Source organism: Triticum aestivum, chromosome 6D, assembly GCF_018294505.1.
Source record: "Triticum aestivum cultivar Chinese Spring chromosome 6D, IWGSC CS RefSeq v2.1, whole genome shotgun sequence".
In the NCBI taxonomy this organism is placed as follows: Eukaryota; Viridiplantae; Streptophyta; class Magnoliopsida; order Poales; family Poaceae; genus Triticum; species Triticum aestivum.
Genome location: NC_057811.1, coordinates 40,788,000 through 40,804,716, shown reverse-complemented (window position 1 = coordinate 40,804,716; position 16,717 = coordinate 40,788,000). Strand labels below are relative to the sequence as shown.

Below are 16,717 nucleotides of genomic sequence, written 5' to 3'. Positions count from 1 at the left end.
GAAGTAGAAGCCCACCACATCTATGATGCTACGTGGTTTTGTCACAATTATCATAAGAGAAGTGTCATAACCATGACAGAAACTTTTTTCGCTCGGGCCATAATGTCTTGAATGTGTCTTTTTTTTTTGTAGTGTATGTTGTTCATATGAGAGTTGTTGGAAGGCCGCCGCCAGGCAACATGTGGCTCCGCAGATTGGACGGGAGGGAGAGGGAAATGCTTCCTCCACTTGTGGTGTTTTTGGTATCATGCGTCGTTTTTTGGCCCCTTGTATGTGTGACTCAACTGGGCCTGGCTCAGCTAATATGGGCTCAATACCATGTTGTTCAATAGTTTGGTATCCTACACTGCATCGGTTGCCAAATTAGGCATGCTATTTGGTGGCCTGCATTTGTGCTTTAGGGGTGAGCAGATGCAAACCCCACCTGTTTGTCTATGTGCACATAGTTGTTTTGCTCGCCCTTTTAAATTTGGTTGCCTTACTACCCAAAAGTAGCACACTTCATAGCAGGCATCACATATGAACTGCATAACACAATTAACACTAATGTGACTGGAGGGCCAGGGCATGTGAGGCTTGATTGAAGGCCAATCTATTTATTACCACTTTGCAAGGTGTGGGGAGACGATCCATATGAGAAGATTCCGAATAAGGCAAAGTTGGGAGAGAGGCATGTATTAAGGGGACGAGTGGCAGGGCTGGCCCACATACAACAAGGGGTAATTTCGTCCATAAAAAAAATCCGACATGTCAGTAGTGTCGTATTAAAGAATGAAATCTAGACCTAGCTTCAAACAACGAAGTTTGAAATCTCCGGGGTCAAATAAGGAATCCATAATTTTACCATTATCAAATAAGGAACTTTCCTCAAATAAACTGACACCATCACACACCACTAAATCTGCATCGCCACCCACCCTCTCGACCCCACCAAACACCACCACTACTGCCCCCATTCCCCACCCTCCCCTCTCCCTGGTGTCCTCACCTCTCCCCGGCGTCCTCACCTCTCCCCGGCTTCCTCACCTCTGGCTTATTCCGTCCCTCCACCCCCTCCCATTGGAGGGGGAACGGTGGTGTTTTGCAAAAGCTTCGATGGAGTTCAGATCTAGGTGTCGCCTGGGTTTCCTAGATCCAGATCGCATCAGCACCCTTCCTGATGATCTACTCCTCCTCATCCTTGCCAAGCTCCCCTGCATCGGAGTTGCGGCGCGCACAAGCATCCTCTCACGGCGGTGGCGCGGCCTCTGGGCCAGTCTCCGCCAAATCATCTTTCGCGAGGTCGTGTTCGACTCGATCGAACCAGCACTCGGCCAGATCTCTTGTCCTCCTGCTATTTCCCTGTTGGAAATCCACGCCCCCGAGCAGGACATGGCGAGCACTGCACAAGTCAACTCGTTGTTGTCCGCCGCCGCGGAACTTGAGCCGAAGGAGTTTGTCGCTTCCTTCCCCTCAAGCTTTGGCCTATTAGGAAGGTCCATCATCATTGATTTGCCTTGCTTCCGCCACACCACCTACATCATGCTGGACCATGTATACATTCGCTCCGTCGCAGTCAGCGTCGAGTTTCCTGTGCTCAAGACGTTGTCCCTACTGCACTGCAATGGCAACCTCGAGGCTTTGCTCTCATGCTGTCCGCGCTTGTGCACCCTCCTGCTCAGCGGCATTTTATTTGATACGTGTGATCTAAGGGTGAATTCGCCGTCGCTGCAGGAGCTTGTTGTGAACCCATTCTCGACAGAACATGTCAACATTGTTGCCCCCATGCTTAAGAAAATGGAGATTCTCCTTACCGTGATGTTGGAGGTCAACATTTCAGTATTGGCACCAATTATGGAGAATGTCTGGTGGTACTGCTGCTACACTGAGGAGTCTATTGTGTTTGGTCCTTGGTATCTCGAGTTGTTGGGGTTGCAGGTGGCAGATAGACAAGGACAACTCCCTTTGTTGCATATTCGTGCAAGTGTAGTAAGTCCCCTCTCCTACTTAATTTAGTGGAATATTATACTACCTAAAATTTATGAATTACATAGATCTTGCAAAATTGTTTTTCAGGACTCGTCACTTTTCCCCTACGAGCCCAACTTTGCACAGGAGATAGAGAAGCATATGGTTGTTGACTTCTCTCTTTTGGAGTTAGATCTCAAAACAGATGGACATGTTTTGGGAGCCCTCGTGTTTTATCTCCTTCAGATTGATCAAATTTCTAGTTCACTGCGGAAGCTTAAAATCATCCTATTAAGATCAGTGGTAATTATTTTTCTGCTCTAACAATATCTCAATAATAGATGTGTAGTAGTTTACATTTACTTTTTGGTCCTAGGTAAAAGAAGAATGCCCAACGGATTGTCCCTGTGAGTGCACAAACTGGAGGTCCCAAGCTATCTCCTTGACTGCTCTTGAAGAAGTGGAAATCAATGGATTTGAAGGAGTGGATCATGAGTTTGATTTACTGAAAAAACTACTTGTATTCGCACCAAAGCTTAAAAAAATTATTGTGAGGCTCACACAGGAGGTCTCATCAAGTAACACTAGACGCACTAAAATATACAACGTCTTCGAGACCTATGGTTCAGCAGAATGCTTTGTCTATCTTAGCTCTGGTGAGTATGGTTTTTTTGTCATTTATGATTAGCATCCTCCTACATGAAGTACAGATATAAATGTTAACTCTTGTAAGTTTCTTTGAAACCTAATATCAAGCTCTCATTGCTTTACATGTTTATGGTGGTTGAAATGTGGCATTGGCATCCCAATTGTAGAGTTTAATTGTGCATTTATTTCCATTAGTAGCTCATTCTAAATGCTATATTCCCACGGCATTTGTGTGCCCACACCCTCATATTTTGTTAGAAATAAAAGCTGAATGGTGGAGTGAATGATAAAAAACAATATTTTTATCCGGTTTCCTTACTTTGTTTCCCTTTTTCGTTACAATGTTCTTTAATGGTGAAGCCCTCGTGTTTTGCATATGTATTCTGGTTTCCAGGTTAAAGAGCTAGGCATCAACTAGTTGTCTAGCTAGAGTAGGCTATAATTTGTGCAGCTTGTTGACTCATGTTAAAGGCTCGGCCTCCGCTGGGTGCATGCTTTTGCTCATCAAAAAGTTCCATCAAGGACTAGTCCTGGTTTGTATGGTTTTAATTTCTAGTTTATTTGAAGCTATCTTACCTAAATTGACTATCCTTGGGATTTGCCACAAATTATTAGTTCCAAATAATTTTTGTCAACATGCACTTTTGTATTTATATCCGCTCTAAGCATGTATTGCATTTTATTTGCTAGTGAAAACAATCCAAACACATACTTCAACTAAATTTGCATGTTTCAATAGTGACCAAAGTTCTTCAAATTGTATCTGCTGCAGGTTTAATAGACGACATCCAAAATCAACCATCGACATGATTATCATCCTCTTGCGTATGGTGTTTCTCGTTGCGCATCGACAAGATCGCCCTTTTCATGCCAATTAACTCCATTCAACATGTTGTTTTTCCATTGTATTGTACAAATGTTGCTAGTCAAAAACCTGAATGGTTGTGATGCAATTCAATTACTTAAGTTAATATGTCAACTTATGCCAGTCAATCACTGTAGCTAGCTACTACATGTTTCCACCGAATTATGCTTATAACTTTGGTTAGATGAATCAAAGAGCTTTGTGAAAGCCGAGGGTCAAAAACTAAGAATTACCTTCTATTTCCTCTATTTCCTAACGACTGCACCCTACAATGAACAACAGATGCATCTTTTGTTACTTAGCTAATATGACATATTTGTTTGTTGATATTGGGTCTGGATATATGCTAGTGTTATGGCCTAGGGGTGCCTCATCATATCGGAAGTTGGCCCGTGGCACCCTAGGTCAGTTTACAGCTTGGTCCGACGTCTCGGCCTAGAGGCCTTATGAAAGGAAGAACTCAGAAGACTTGGAGTATATGACAAGGAAGTCGGCATCTAGGAGGACTCCTCAACCACCCTAACCGACTAGGATCCTGTGAACCCTAGACCCTAGCATCCTATATTAGCCATGAAGGTATGTGGCCATGCGTTGCTATAGTAGCCAATAAGAGAAGTGCGGGGACAAATCCTGATGCAAATCAAAGAACCAAAAAAAGACATCTTTTGGGTATGAAGCATAATTTTTGACAAGTTTGACATAAGACATTTTAACGACCAAAGAACATCATTGAATGAAATCTAATTATCTGAATCACATGTTATTACACAAAATGAGATATCTTCAGACTCAAAATTTTAGAGGTACAACCATTCATCTTTACATGTAAAGAAAAATGCTCAAAACAACATTATGATCCATTTACGAACATGTTTCTTTGTCCCCTCTTTCGATACAACCATTATTGCTTGAAGATGACATCTTAGGCATAACTGCAAGTGTATAAACACACATTTCTATAAATAACAAGTAAGTGGATAAATGTACAACCATAATAAAAGATGTAGAGTACTAAAAACATTTCTACCAAAGAATTAAAGCTGAAGAACGTTTCTATAACGTGTCAACAAATCTCATGAGTCTTTAAGGACTGATAGTTTTATGTACAAAACAAATTGAATCAGTTGTAGAAGATATTCGACATGGAAGTAATGATGTGAAACAATGAAGGTTGTGACTTAAAAGCCAACAACAAATTCCATTTATATTATTATATAGTAAAAATACACTATCATTTTGTTTAAATTCCTCAAGAATATACTATTATATGTACGTTTTCCTCTCACAATTAACAACTTAACACAAATTTCCATAACTTAATTAGATGAGTTCATGTACCTTTCTGGAGTACACGCATGACTGGAAAAGATGTTGAGGTCGCATTAGAACAAATCCAAAATGCACAAGCCTAAGAATAGAACCATTTGTACACACCATCTCTCAAATAAAACTAGAAGGGTGACGTGCGCTTTGCTGCGCGGTGTTCATAGAGGCACAATGACGGCTATTAAATGTGAAAAAGATAAAAAAATTAAGCTTAGGTACCAAACGATGCTAGCTGAAAAAAACTAGACATGCTATATTGATAGATTTTATTGCCAGTAACAACCGTAGATATCCGAGTTTTGAAAACGGAGATACAAACATTATATCATCATTGATGAACACATACAATAGAGCACAGTGAGATTCATAATAAAATATTCAACCTCCTGCCACGGGTGCATCATTCCAACTGGGGCGACGATCTTGGTGGAGTGAGGGGCGATGCCAACGGCTCCTGTACGGACAGGCGCCGAGGGGGGCGAGTGGACCGCGGTCCGTGCGACAGCGGGCAGGAAGCAGGGCTCCTCAACCTCGTGCAAGCGGGGTTGGTCGGGGAGTCAAGGCCGTGCGCCGGCGTGCTTTCGCGCCGGGCGGCCACGGTCCCAGGCGGATGGCTGCGGCTGCCCGCAAGGTGGCCCGTGCGGAACCAGCGAGGGAGGGCCGAGGGCGGCCTGAGTCCCAGAACGCTCGCCTGCTTCTTCTCCCTGGCCAGGGTCCGCTCTGGCCGGCGTTGGCCGGCCCCATGCCGGCGGCGGCGCAAGCGGAGTAGCAGGATCCTCGACCTAGGGTTGGGGGCGGGTCACCTGCTATGCCAGTGGGACAGGCCGCTGGGCCCGGATGCGGCCCATCTCTGGGGCATGCGGGTGGTGCGGCCCAGCCGAGGGTGCTGGCTGTGGGTCAAGCAGACACGCCTGTCACTGAGGCCCAGCTCGTTCCGCTGGATGCGGCCAAGCCCACTCCTGGCCCGGCACCCAAGCCATATAAGTGGCTCTGGCTGCCCCGGGGAACCCTAGATGCCTCATTGGGGTTTCCTGCCTGCAAATCGGAGGTGCGGCGCTTCAGCCACTCCGCCCGCTTTCTAATCCCCATTCCCCCCTCCTCCACTGGTGCGCTCCTTGAGGGAGTCCTGGATTAGGGGGTCCTCGGACTGCCGGACTATATACTTTGGCCGGACTATATACTTTGGCCGGACTATTGGACTATGAAGATACAAGATCGAAGACTTCGTCCCGTGTCCGGATGGGACTCTCCTTTGCGTGGATGGCAAGCTTGGCAATACGGATATGTAGATCTCCTCCCATGTAACCGACTCTGTGTAACCCTAGCCCCCTCCGGTGTCTATATAAACCGGAGGGTTTAGTCCGTAGGACAGCAACAATCATAATCATAGGCTAGCTTCTAGGGTTTAGCCTCTACGATCTCGTGGTAGATCAACTCCTGTAATACTCATATCATCAAGATCAATCAAGCAGGAATTAGGGTATTACCTCCATCGAGAGGGCCAGAACCTGGGTAAACATTGTGTCCCCCGCCTCCTGTTACCATCCGCCTTAGACGCACAGTTCGGGACCCCCTACCCAAGATCCGCCGGTTTTGACACCGACATTGGTGCTTTCATTGAGAGTTCCACTATGCCGTCACCATAAGGCTTGATGGCTCGTCTTGTTGTCAAGGACAACATCACCTCTGGGGGAGCCCTGGCTGTAGGCCAAACTCTCTGACTAGGCGGCTTCGTCATGATCGCCCGTTCGGCCGTTGCGTCGACGATGACTTCTCGGGTAATCAAAAACAGCCTCCACGTCGGCTCGGGACTCGCCGAGCAGATGGATCCAATGGAGCTCTCTTCCTTGAACGAGCTCTTGGATCACATCGCCGCCCTGGGAGTCGCTACGGACTATGATCGGATCGGGCTTAAACCCGACCAAAGGGAGATTAACTCTCCGTCGGTCACCCATCAGATAGCGGTGGTGGAGGAGCAACGCAGCGGTTCTTCCTCTATCTTGAGGACAAACTATGCCCGGATTCCCGAGCTCTCCGAGCCGGATACCCGTCTACGGGAGGACATGGCCCAAGCTTTGAACCTAGAATCAGACAGCGGGCCAGACTATTGGGCAACATCCCGGAGCCCGAACTGCCAAGCTCGGAAACTCCTCCACCCCTGGGTCTCAGATCAGGTCAGGGTTCGGACCTAAATCTACCCACCCACCCAGATATAAGTGATCTTTCCCACATTAGACAAGAGCCCCAAGAGACAGTACATCACTATTGGGCCACATTCCTCCTTGTAATGAGCAAGGTCAAGAACTGTCGCGAGGAAGACGCAATTTCATTCTTTCGCAAAAATTGCACGGACAAGGGAATCCTCAACGCCATAATTCGCCGTGACATAGCACACTTTGCTGACTTGGCGGCCATAGTACAGAAGTACTGTGCGATGGAAAGCGCTTGGAAAACCCAAACAAAATTCTGGGATCCTCTGGCCCTCACTAAAACCCCCGTCCGAACTAAAAGGGTGTACTCTCGTAAGTCACCCGATCCAGTTACAAAGAAACAAAAGCCCACTACAGGGCGTGGAAACGTATAGGAGGGAGGGCTCAATGGGCCATGCAAAATTCACAGTACAACGGATACCATGCCAACACATAGCCTTAGAGCATGTTGGATACTCCGGCAGGTAGCCAAGAGCGGCGAGGATATCCTCATCAGCAATATAACAGAGCACCATCCCGTCGAAAATAACAATACGGTATTAACAGTCTTCGAGACCTTCGCCTCAAATAATAGGCGCAAGAGAGCACTCCGCAGCCTTGCCGAAGTCTGCCACGTGGCAACAATAAATCCATGGAGCGATACGGCTATAACCTTCAATGCCAGTGACAAACCTAAATTCTGAACAACCCGAGCACCAGCCGCCCTGGTCCTTAGTCCAATTGTGGACGGTTTCCGGCTTACTAAAGTGCTCATGGACGGTGGCAGCGGATTAAACCTCATCTATGAGGAGACTCTTCAAAAAATGGAAATAGAAAAGAGCCGCATTGAACAAAGCAACACAACCTTCAGAGGAATCATCCCTAGTCGGGAGGCATGATGTGCGGGAAAAATCACACTAGATGTGGTATTCGGCACGCCGAAGAATTATAGGTCCGAAGAAATCACATTCCAAGTGGCCCCGTTCAGTAGCAGATACCACGCCCTTTTAGGGCGAGAGGCATTCACGATCTTCCAAGCTATACCCCATTACGGGTACATGAAGCTCAAAATGCCCGGGCCCAATGGAATCATCACTCTAGCTAGTGATCCGGACATAGCACTCCGCGCCAAAAATAAAACCGCCGCACTAGCCCTCGAAGCGTTATCCGAAGCCCTTGCGGCCGAAGAACTAACTGCGCTGCGCTCCACGGTGGACAGGGACGACGTGATATTCGACAAAAGACCCAAGTCCACCTCTTTTAAACCAGCAAACGAAATAGTCAAATTCCAGGTCCACCCAACGGACCCTACAAAAACAACATCCATCGGGGCACAGTTAAACCCCACAGTAGACGCCGCACTGCGGGAGTTCTTGCGCAAAAATTGGGACATCTTCGCCTGGCATCCTTCAGACATGCCAGGAATCCCACGCAGGCTGGCCGAGCATAGCCTTAACATTCAAAAGGGGTTTAAGCCGGTCAAGCAGACTCTTCGGCGTTTCTCTGAGCCTAAGCGACAAGCCATGGGAGAGAAGCTACCCAAGTTACTCGAGGCCGGATTCATTAGAAAAATAAAACATCCGGACTGGCTAGCAAACCTGGTGATGGTACCAAAGAAGGACAAATCCTGGCGCCTATGTGTCGATTTCAAGGACCTTAACAAGGCCTGCCCCAAGGATCCCTTCCCCCTCCCCCGCATCGATCAAATGATCGATGCTGCCGCAGGACACGACTCATTGTGCTTCCTCGACGCATACTCCGGATACCATCAAATTAAGATGGCGGAGTCCGATCCAGCCGCAACGGCATTTATCACTCCATACAGCCCCTTCTGCTTTAACATCATGCCTTTCGAGCTCAAAAACGCCGGTGCAACGTATCAACGCATGATTCAGACATGCCTGGAAACACAAATCGGCAAAACAGTGGAGGCATATGTAGACGATGTGGTTATTAAACCAGACACGTCGAATCCTTAATAAACGACTTGAAGCTCACGTTCGACAATCTCCGAACATATGACATCAAGCTCAATCCAGAAAAATGCGTTTTCGGCGTGCCCGCCGGAAAGCTCTTGGGCTTCATCGCCTCCAATAGAGGAATTTAAGCAAATCCGGCCAAAATCTGAGCTCTGTCACAGTTGGCTATCCCAACAGACTTCAAGCAAATCCAGAAATTAACTGGATGCGTGGCTGCCTTAAGCAGCTTTATCTCCCGATTAGGAGAAAAGGCACTACCCCTTTATCGCCTTCTCCGACGCACCGAACACTTTGAGTGGACGGATGCGGCCACGGCCGGATTGGAAGAAATAAAAGCCGTTTTGGCCACCAACCCAATCTTGGCTGCGCCAAATGTCGGTGAACCAATGCTGTTATATATAGCGGCAACACACCAAGTTGTAAGCGCAGTGCTCGTCGTCGAACAAGAGACGGACGGACATAAGTTCCCGCTTCAAAAGCCGGTATACTATGTATCCACTGTCCTCAATCCATGCAAATCACGGTACCCACATTATCAAAAGATAGCATACGCGGTCTTCATGGCATCCCGGAAATTACGACACTACTTTGAAGAGTGTTCAATTACGGTGGCCTCCAAAGTACCACCCAACGACATAATAAATAACCGCGATGCCACGGGCCGGATTGCTAAATGGGCTATTGAGCTCCTCCCGTTCGACATAACATACAAACCACGGTGAGCCATTAAGTCACAAGTACTGGCTGATTTCATCGCCGAATGGACAGAAGCCGAACTCCCTAAAGAGTACGGCGCGTACTCCAATTGGATCATGCACTTTGACAGCTCTAAGATGCTGGCCGGTCTGGGGGCAGGCATCGTCCTGACATCCCCCACCGGAGATATAGTCCAATAAGTACTTCAAATATTATACACAGACTCCAACAATGCAGCAGAATATGAGGCCCTGTTGCATGGTCTCCGGATGGCAGTCTCCATGGGCATTCAACGCCTAGAGGTGCGTGGGGATTCGAACCTCGCAATATCTTAAATAAATGGAGACTTTGACGCCAAGGACCCAAAAATGGCGGCTTACCGCAACGCCGTCCTCAAAATGCCAGCTCGGTTCGAGGGGCTTGAATTCCACCATGTGGTCCGAGAAAACAATCAAGCGGCGGATATCCTTGCCCGGATCGGCGCTAAGCGCGACCCTGTCCCACCTAATATCTTCTTGGAAAGGCTGTTTAAGCCATCCGTCGTATGGGAAGGAGAGACCGGCAACAACAGTCCGGACCTGGCCACAACACCAGATACCGAACACTCTGACGTAATTGGAGGCTCTACCACCGAAATAACGGCTTCGGCCCACGTGATTATGGCTGTCATCACCCCATGGACAGAACCCTTCTTGGCCTACTTAACTAGGCAAGAACTCCCTGAGGACCCAAACGAGGCACGTTGCATTGTGCGGCGGTCTAAAGCCTACAAGGTCCACGAGGGAGAGCTTTATAAGAAAAGCTCTACCGGAGTACTTCAAAGGTGCATCTCCGAAGAGGAAGGATGGCAACTTTTGGCAGAAATTCATGCTGGACTTGGCGGCCACCACGCCGCAGCTCGGGCCCTTGTAAGCAAGGCCTTCTGTACAGGTTTTTACTAGCCGACGGCCCGAGCAGACGCACAGGACCTCGTTCAACGTTGCGTCGGTTGCCAGCTGTTGGCAAACCAAAGCCATATGCCACCTACCGCTCTCCAAACAATCCCCATTACATGGCCCTTTGCGGTCTGGGGGCTTGATATGGTCAGACCCCTTAAAGGGGGGAAGCCATAAGAAAAAAAATACCTATTGGTCATGGTGGATAAATTCACCAAATGGATAGAAGCCAAACCAGTTAAAACGGCCGAGTCCGGACCAGTGATAGAATTCATATCCGGGGTTGTACACCGTTACGGTGTCCCCCATAGCATCATCACCGATAACGGCTCGAACTTTACAGCCGACGAGGTAAAAACTTGGTGCAGCAACATGGGCATTAAGCTCGATTACACCTCTGTCTATCACCCGCAAACTAACGGTCAAGTCGAGCGAGCAAATGGTCTTATCATGAGCGGCATTAAACCTAGATTAGTGCGATCCTTGAAGGAATCAGATACGCACTGGGTAGAGGAGCTCGACTCCGTACTATGGGGGCTGCGGACCACGCCGAATCACACTACCGGATACACACCGTTCTTTATGGTGTACGGCGCAGAGGCGGTACTGCCCTGCGACATAATTCATGACTCACCTCGAGTGCACATGTACGAAGAGAAAGAAGCCGAGCTTGATCGGAAGGACAGTTTGGACGCCCTGGAGGAGGAGCGTGACATGGCAAAAGCCCGCTCCGCATTCTATCAGCAACAGGCTCGACGGTATCAAAGCAGAGAAGTACGGGCCAAAACTTATAACGTTGGCGAACTTGTTCTACGCCTACTGGAGAAGAAAAAGAACAAGCTCAAGCCCAAATGGGAAGGTCCCTTCGTTATCGACCAAGTTCTGACCGGTGGAGCGTACCGTCTGCGGGATGCATCAGACAATCGACTCGAGCCAAACCCATGGAACGCAGCCAGACTCCGAAGGTTCTACGCCTAGTGCCGGACTATGTGTTCGTCTCCTTACCTCCGTCAATTTTTTATATATCCGTTATCTGTGTTTTCTTTCTTTCTTTCTTCCCTTTTTCCTCACAGCCTTAAAAGGTTAAAATGTGTCTGGACAACACAATCTTGACGCGCTAGGTGTGCTCATTATACATGGGGGATTCTTATACAGAAGCTTAATATAATTATGTTCCGGGCTTTATGCACCCGCACATGTGTTACTTTTCCACATGCATCGATATGACTTAAGTTTTGGCCAAGCTGGGTTGCCTGGCTCTTGTGTTTATGCCCTACGTTCCCGTTAATTCGGCTAGGGCATAAGGGGAGCACCTCTGCGATTGTTACTCCCGGCTCAGCCGGATGTGTACCTCAGACTGGGTGAAGCCGAAAGCTAGCGTTCTTAAGGGAATATTCGGTCGGTGAACAAAAGATGACTTTTATTTATTGTAATACATGCCCCTAGATGTTTATATCCTACGTCTCTTTTCGCAGTTCGGACATGCACATTAATGCATGCGTACCCAGGGAAAGGAACCCTTGACGGAACTATTCTCCCTGGAAGATGTTTCTTACTATCCATGTAATATAACATAGCTAGTTGGGTACTTGTCTGTTCAAGGACTTATGACCCCTACGCCTGGTTTCCACGCGTACCCCAGTTTTTACATAACTGAGCGGGTATTCGGATACACTCCGGACTGTCGGGTCCAGAGGTCCAAGCGAAAAGGTCCGCCATGACAAATGATTTAGAATCTGGCTAGCGACAATATATGTCACTTGAAGTACACAATCACTTAGACTGACTAAATTCTTCTTCTATACCATCCAACAGGCTATCTAGCCTACAATCCTGTTGGGAATATTTTGTGGCTAATTTCACCTAGTCATACACCAAACTGATGGGGATCTCTTTCCCATCAGACCCCACAGGTCCGACCTCGGCCATGTGGTTCGGGTCAGCCTTGGTATATCGTGTCTTCACCATGGCCCAGGCTTCGCTTGCACCTTGTCGGCAGGCTGATATCTTCCATAATCGGAAGCGCCACCGCGCTCCCTTGAGCATCTCTACAAGCTCCCCCATGCCTCCTGGCGGGGAGGCGGAGGGCCACAAGGCTTGGGCAATGCCCTGCATCACCTGTCGTACTTGTTCGTGCAGTTGTGAGAGCTCTGGTAGAAGATCACCCGCAGTCCCGGGCATCTCCTTCGTGGGACGACCGATCAGCATACCTACAGATATAACTCTGTTAGCCGGTTTCTTCGCCGAACTCTATAAAAAGTTTGTTCAAGCACTTACTAAAAATGTCGCATCGAAGCCTCTTATTCTCATTTACGGAGTCAGCAAGCTGGGCTCGAACATCTTTCAGTTCAACGCCCAGCCGGGTATTGGCATCTTGGAGATCGTTTTTCTCCCGCCTAACCTTCGTAAGCACGCGCTCGCCAGCCTTTAGCTGTCGTTGAGCATGTTGCTCATCCCCTCGTACGACCTCCGGATTCACTCCGGGGTCATCTGCAGAATCTATTATTAGATTTGCATGCATGCCGAATAGTAACTGGTACATGAAATTCTTTTCGATAGAGACAAGTGTTACCAGAAGGGGCCTTCTCGGACTCCTTCAATGCGGCAACTGCGGCCCGTAGCTAGGCTTTGCACTCCTCCAGCTGTCGAGACAACTGGGTATTCTTCTCCGTAAGAACCTACGAAAACAACGATCCTTAAATCAGTTGTGCCAACTGTTTCAAGTCTCAGGGGCTACTGATATACATAATTATTAGATTTTCTTACCCGTATATCCTTTACATACTGGTCCGTGGCTCTGGCAAGATCATTTTGAGCAGCTCGGATGTACGCGTCTCCTGAGTTGAAGGCATCGAACGCCTCTTGAGAGAAACAAGCATCGCGGAGTAGGGCCCGGCGACGCCTGTGATTCATGTCACTCTCCACTTCAGAATTCGTAGTGGACAGCCTATCCGCATCCTCCGTAGGAGGAACATCCGGTGTTGGCCCCACGTTAGTGTCTGCCACTGAGTCCGGCTCTGGAGCCCGGTTGATGGAGGCGTGGCCGGCGGGCTCTCCGGATATGGTCCGGCGAGCGTTTTTCCTGCTAGGAAACACGGATGTTATTATATTTTAAAAGACGACAACCACGGAGCGGGGTTCTTTTTCATACCTCTGCGACGGTGTCTCAGTCCTGACCGCCTTCCTTTTAAGCCTACCCGGTTTCAGTGCCCCTTGTTTGTGAGTCACCGCGGGTTCGGCATGGCGTCCCGAGGACCTTCCCTGTAAGACACCATATGTGTGCGGAAGGTGAAGTGCAAAAAAAAGGGATCCTTCTCGGAAGTTGGGACTCCGGTTTTACTTACATGCGATGCAGGGAGTAGTCCAGGATAATCGGCTATGATGGCCACCAAGGCACCGTCACAGCTTAATTGATAGAACGTCCTGTCGATGAGCTCCACAAATGTGTCCGGATCTTCTTCGAGTCCGGGGTCGAGGGCCCAGTCAGGGTCCTCTGCTTGTGGAGGCGGGCTGTGGACCTCCCTCACAGCTCTTCGCAGTTCCTGCTATGAAATAGCAAGGTAAATACTTATGACGAAGAATGCGGGAAGGTTCGGAGTAAAAAGTAGCAGCTCACCTAGTTTGGGGGGTTGTACATGGAGAATCCATCCCGTGGCTTAATGCGGATGAACTCCTCTTCCTCTCCTTTATATAAATCAGACAATATTTTGGCTAGAGCAGCGATGGAGTCCGGTCCTTACGACCGCAGCGGGTGGCATCGGCTTCTCCATTGAAGTGCCACATGGGTTGTCCCCGATATTGAAGTGGCTGCACCCCCCGCATTATGCATATTGACATAACCTCGAATATTGTCAATCCTGATTTGGCCAGCATTTTTATCCGCCCCATCAGGTAAAGGACTTCTCCGTTATCTTCCTCCTGGGGGCTCTGAGGGCACCAGCTGCGGCGTTTCTTCAAAGGGGCGTTGTTGAACTCAGGAAGGCCCATCCGAATAGGGTCCGGAAGGGGGACGTCCTCCATATAAAACCACTCCGAAGGCCAGTCTTCGGTTGCCTTCTTCGGAATACCGGACAGGTATCCGGTCCCGGCAATGCACCATATCTCGGCTCCGCCCACTTGATATATTGACCCCTCCTATCTACAGGGTACGAGGCAGAATAGCCTCTTCCATAGCTCGAAATGAGCTTCGCAGCCCAAAAACAGCTTGCAAAGGGCGACGTAGCCAGCGATGTGTAATATGGAGGCGGGAGTAAAATTATGCAGTTGTAGAACTCCAGGAGCCCGCGGAGGAACGGATGGATGGGAAATCCAAGCCCCCTTAGTAAGTAAGGAACAAGGCATACCCGCTCCCCCATGGAGGGGTTGGGAAGGCTCTCCGCTTGCTCCCCGCCGTTGTAAATGGCTAGTCCGGCTCAAACGGGGACCATATACACTGGAGGGAGAAACCCCTGGGTCTGTAACTCTACCAATTGGCTGTGGGGGACGGAACACTTCTTCCAATTGCTTGGCTTAGGGCCACATGAGCGAGAGGAGGAGCTGCGATGGCCGGCCATGATGGGATGGACTTTTCCGGGCGTGCTCCGATGGATACTCGCTATGGGAGGATGGTGTGATCTGGATCTGAGGATCCCCGTCTCATTAAATAGACGATTCACTTACACGGTTAGGGTGGCAAGTGTAAAAATCCCCCGACTTCTCGCATTCGCTCGACGCGTGGAGGATAGCCATTATTAGGCACAGAAGCCAAGGAGTGCAACATTCATGGGAAGCCGGACACTACTCGACAGATACTCAGAATTGGGAGAAGAACCTGCCTTGCAATGCCGAAGACAATCTGCGCGCCGGACTCATCGTCATTGAAGCCTGGTTCAGGGGATACTGAGGGAGTCCTGGATTAGGGGGTCCTCGGACTATATACTTTGGCCGGACTGTTGGACTATGAAGATACAAGATCGAAGACTTTGTCCCGTGTCCGGATGGGACTCTCCTTTGCGTGGAAGGCAAGCTTGGCAATACGGATATGTAGATCTCCTCCCATGTAACCGACTCTGTGTAACCCTAGCCCCCTCCGGTGTCTATATAAACCGGAGGGTTTAGTCCGTAGGACAACAACAATCATAATCATAGGCTAGCTTCTAGGGTTTAGCCTCTACGATCTCATGGTAGATCAGCTCTTGTAATACTCATATCATCAAGATCAATCAAGCAGGAAGTAGGGTATTACCTCCATCGAGAGGGCCCGAACCTGGGTAAACATTGTGTCCCCCGCCTCCTGTTACCATCCGCCTTAGACGCACTGTTCGGGACCCCCTACCCGAGATCCGCCGGTTTTGACACCGACACTCCTTTGCTGCAGTGGTGGCGATGGGATCCAAGCAAGATCGAAGGGTGGAGAAGCCGGCCATGGAGCCCCCGCGGGACCATGACCGCGCGCGGCGCCAGAGCTCCTCGGCTCAGGGGGCGGAGTGCGCTGATGAAGACGGCGGATGGGGGACGCCGCCCGCCTGGTGGCTCAAGGAACAGGAAAGGAAAAAGAAGAAGAAGGAGGAGTACAAGAAGCGCGGCCTCGAGCTCAAGCGCAAGGGGCTGCAGGCGTCTTAGGGCGGCGACCGAGCCGGCGACCCCTTCGCCAAGAAGCAAAAGTCCAAGCCTGCGGGGGCGGTGACCCCTAAGCCGCCCCTCCCGCCCAGATCTGAGATGCTGTCCTCTTCCAAGGGCACGGAGGCGGAGCCGATCCCCATTGAAGAAGCGGATGGCCCAGAGTTCTTCAAGTGCGGCCGCACAGGCCACTTCCAAAATTTGTGCACTTTCAAGCCCCTTTGTGTCGTCTGCACCAAGGAAGGCCACACCTTGGCCCAGTGCCCGACCCGCGGGAAGCCCTTGCTTCTCCAAACCATGGGGCATGCCATCTCCGGCGAGGGATTCTTCTGCCTGCAATACCAAGAAGACGAGAGGGAGGAGCCACAGATCCTGCTGGGGGCCAACGCGGCAGTGCTGTCGGAGCTCAATGGGAAAGAAGAAGTGAACATAGCAATGTTGCTAGAGCTAATCAGCCCGGTGGAGTTGTCCACGTCCGCGGGCTCGATGACTCGGGCTCTCACCTCGTCCGGCAAGTTCTCGGTCAAGTCCCTT

General features: G+C 49.4%; 1 protein-coding gene across 1 annotated transcript; it reads left to right on the top strand.

Annotated features, from left to right (window-relative positions):
* The first annotated feature begins 931 nt into the window (after nt 1–931).
* LOC123140975 (uncharacterized) lies at nt 932–3,532 on the top strand. The gene is made up of 4 exons (XM_044560230.1): nt 932–1,968; nt 2,056–2,250; nt 2,324–2,603; nt 3,368–3,532. The coding sequence occupies exons 1-4, from the start codon at nt 1,096–1,098 to the stop codon at nt 3,403–3,405; spliced, it is 1,386 nt and encodes a 461-aa protein (XP_044416165.1). The 5' UTR covers nt 932–1,095; the 3' UTR covers nt 3,406–3,532.
* Nucleotides 3,533–16,717: the final 13,185 nt, after the last annotated feature.

Coding starts and splice junctions, on each gene's coding strand:
- LOC123140975 (XM_044560230.1), top strand. CDS start 1,096: ATGGAGTTCAGATCTAGGTGTCGCCTGGGTTTCCTAGATCCAGATCGC. Junction 2,251..2,323: donor TCATCCTATTAAGATCAGTG/GTAATTATTTTT, acceptor TTTTGGTCCTAG/GTAAAAGAAGAATGCCCAAC. Junction 2,604..3,367: donor CTTTGTCTATCTTAGCTCTG/GTGAGTATGGTT, acceptor TATCTGCTGCAG/GTTTAATAGACGACATCCAA.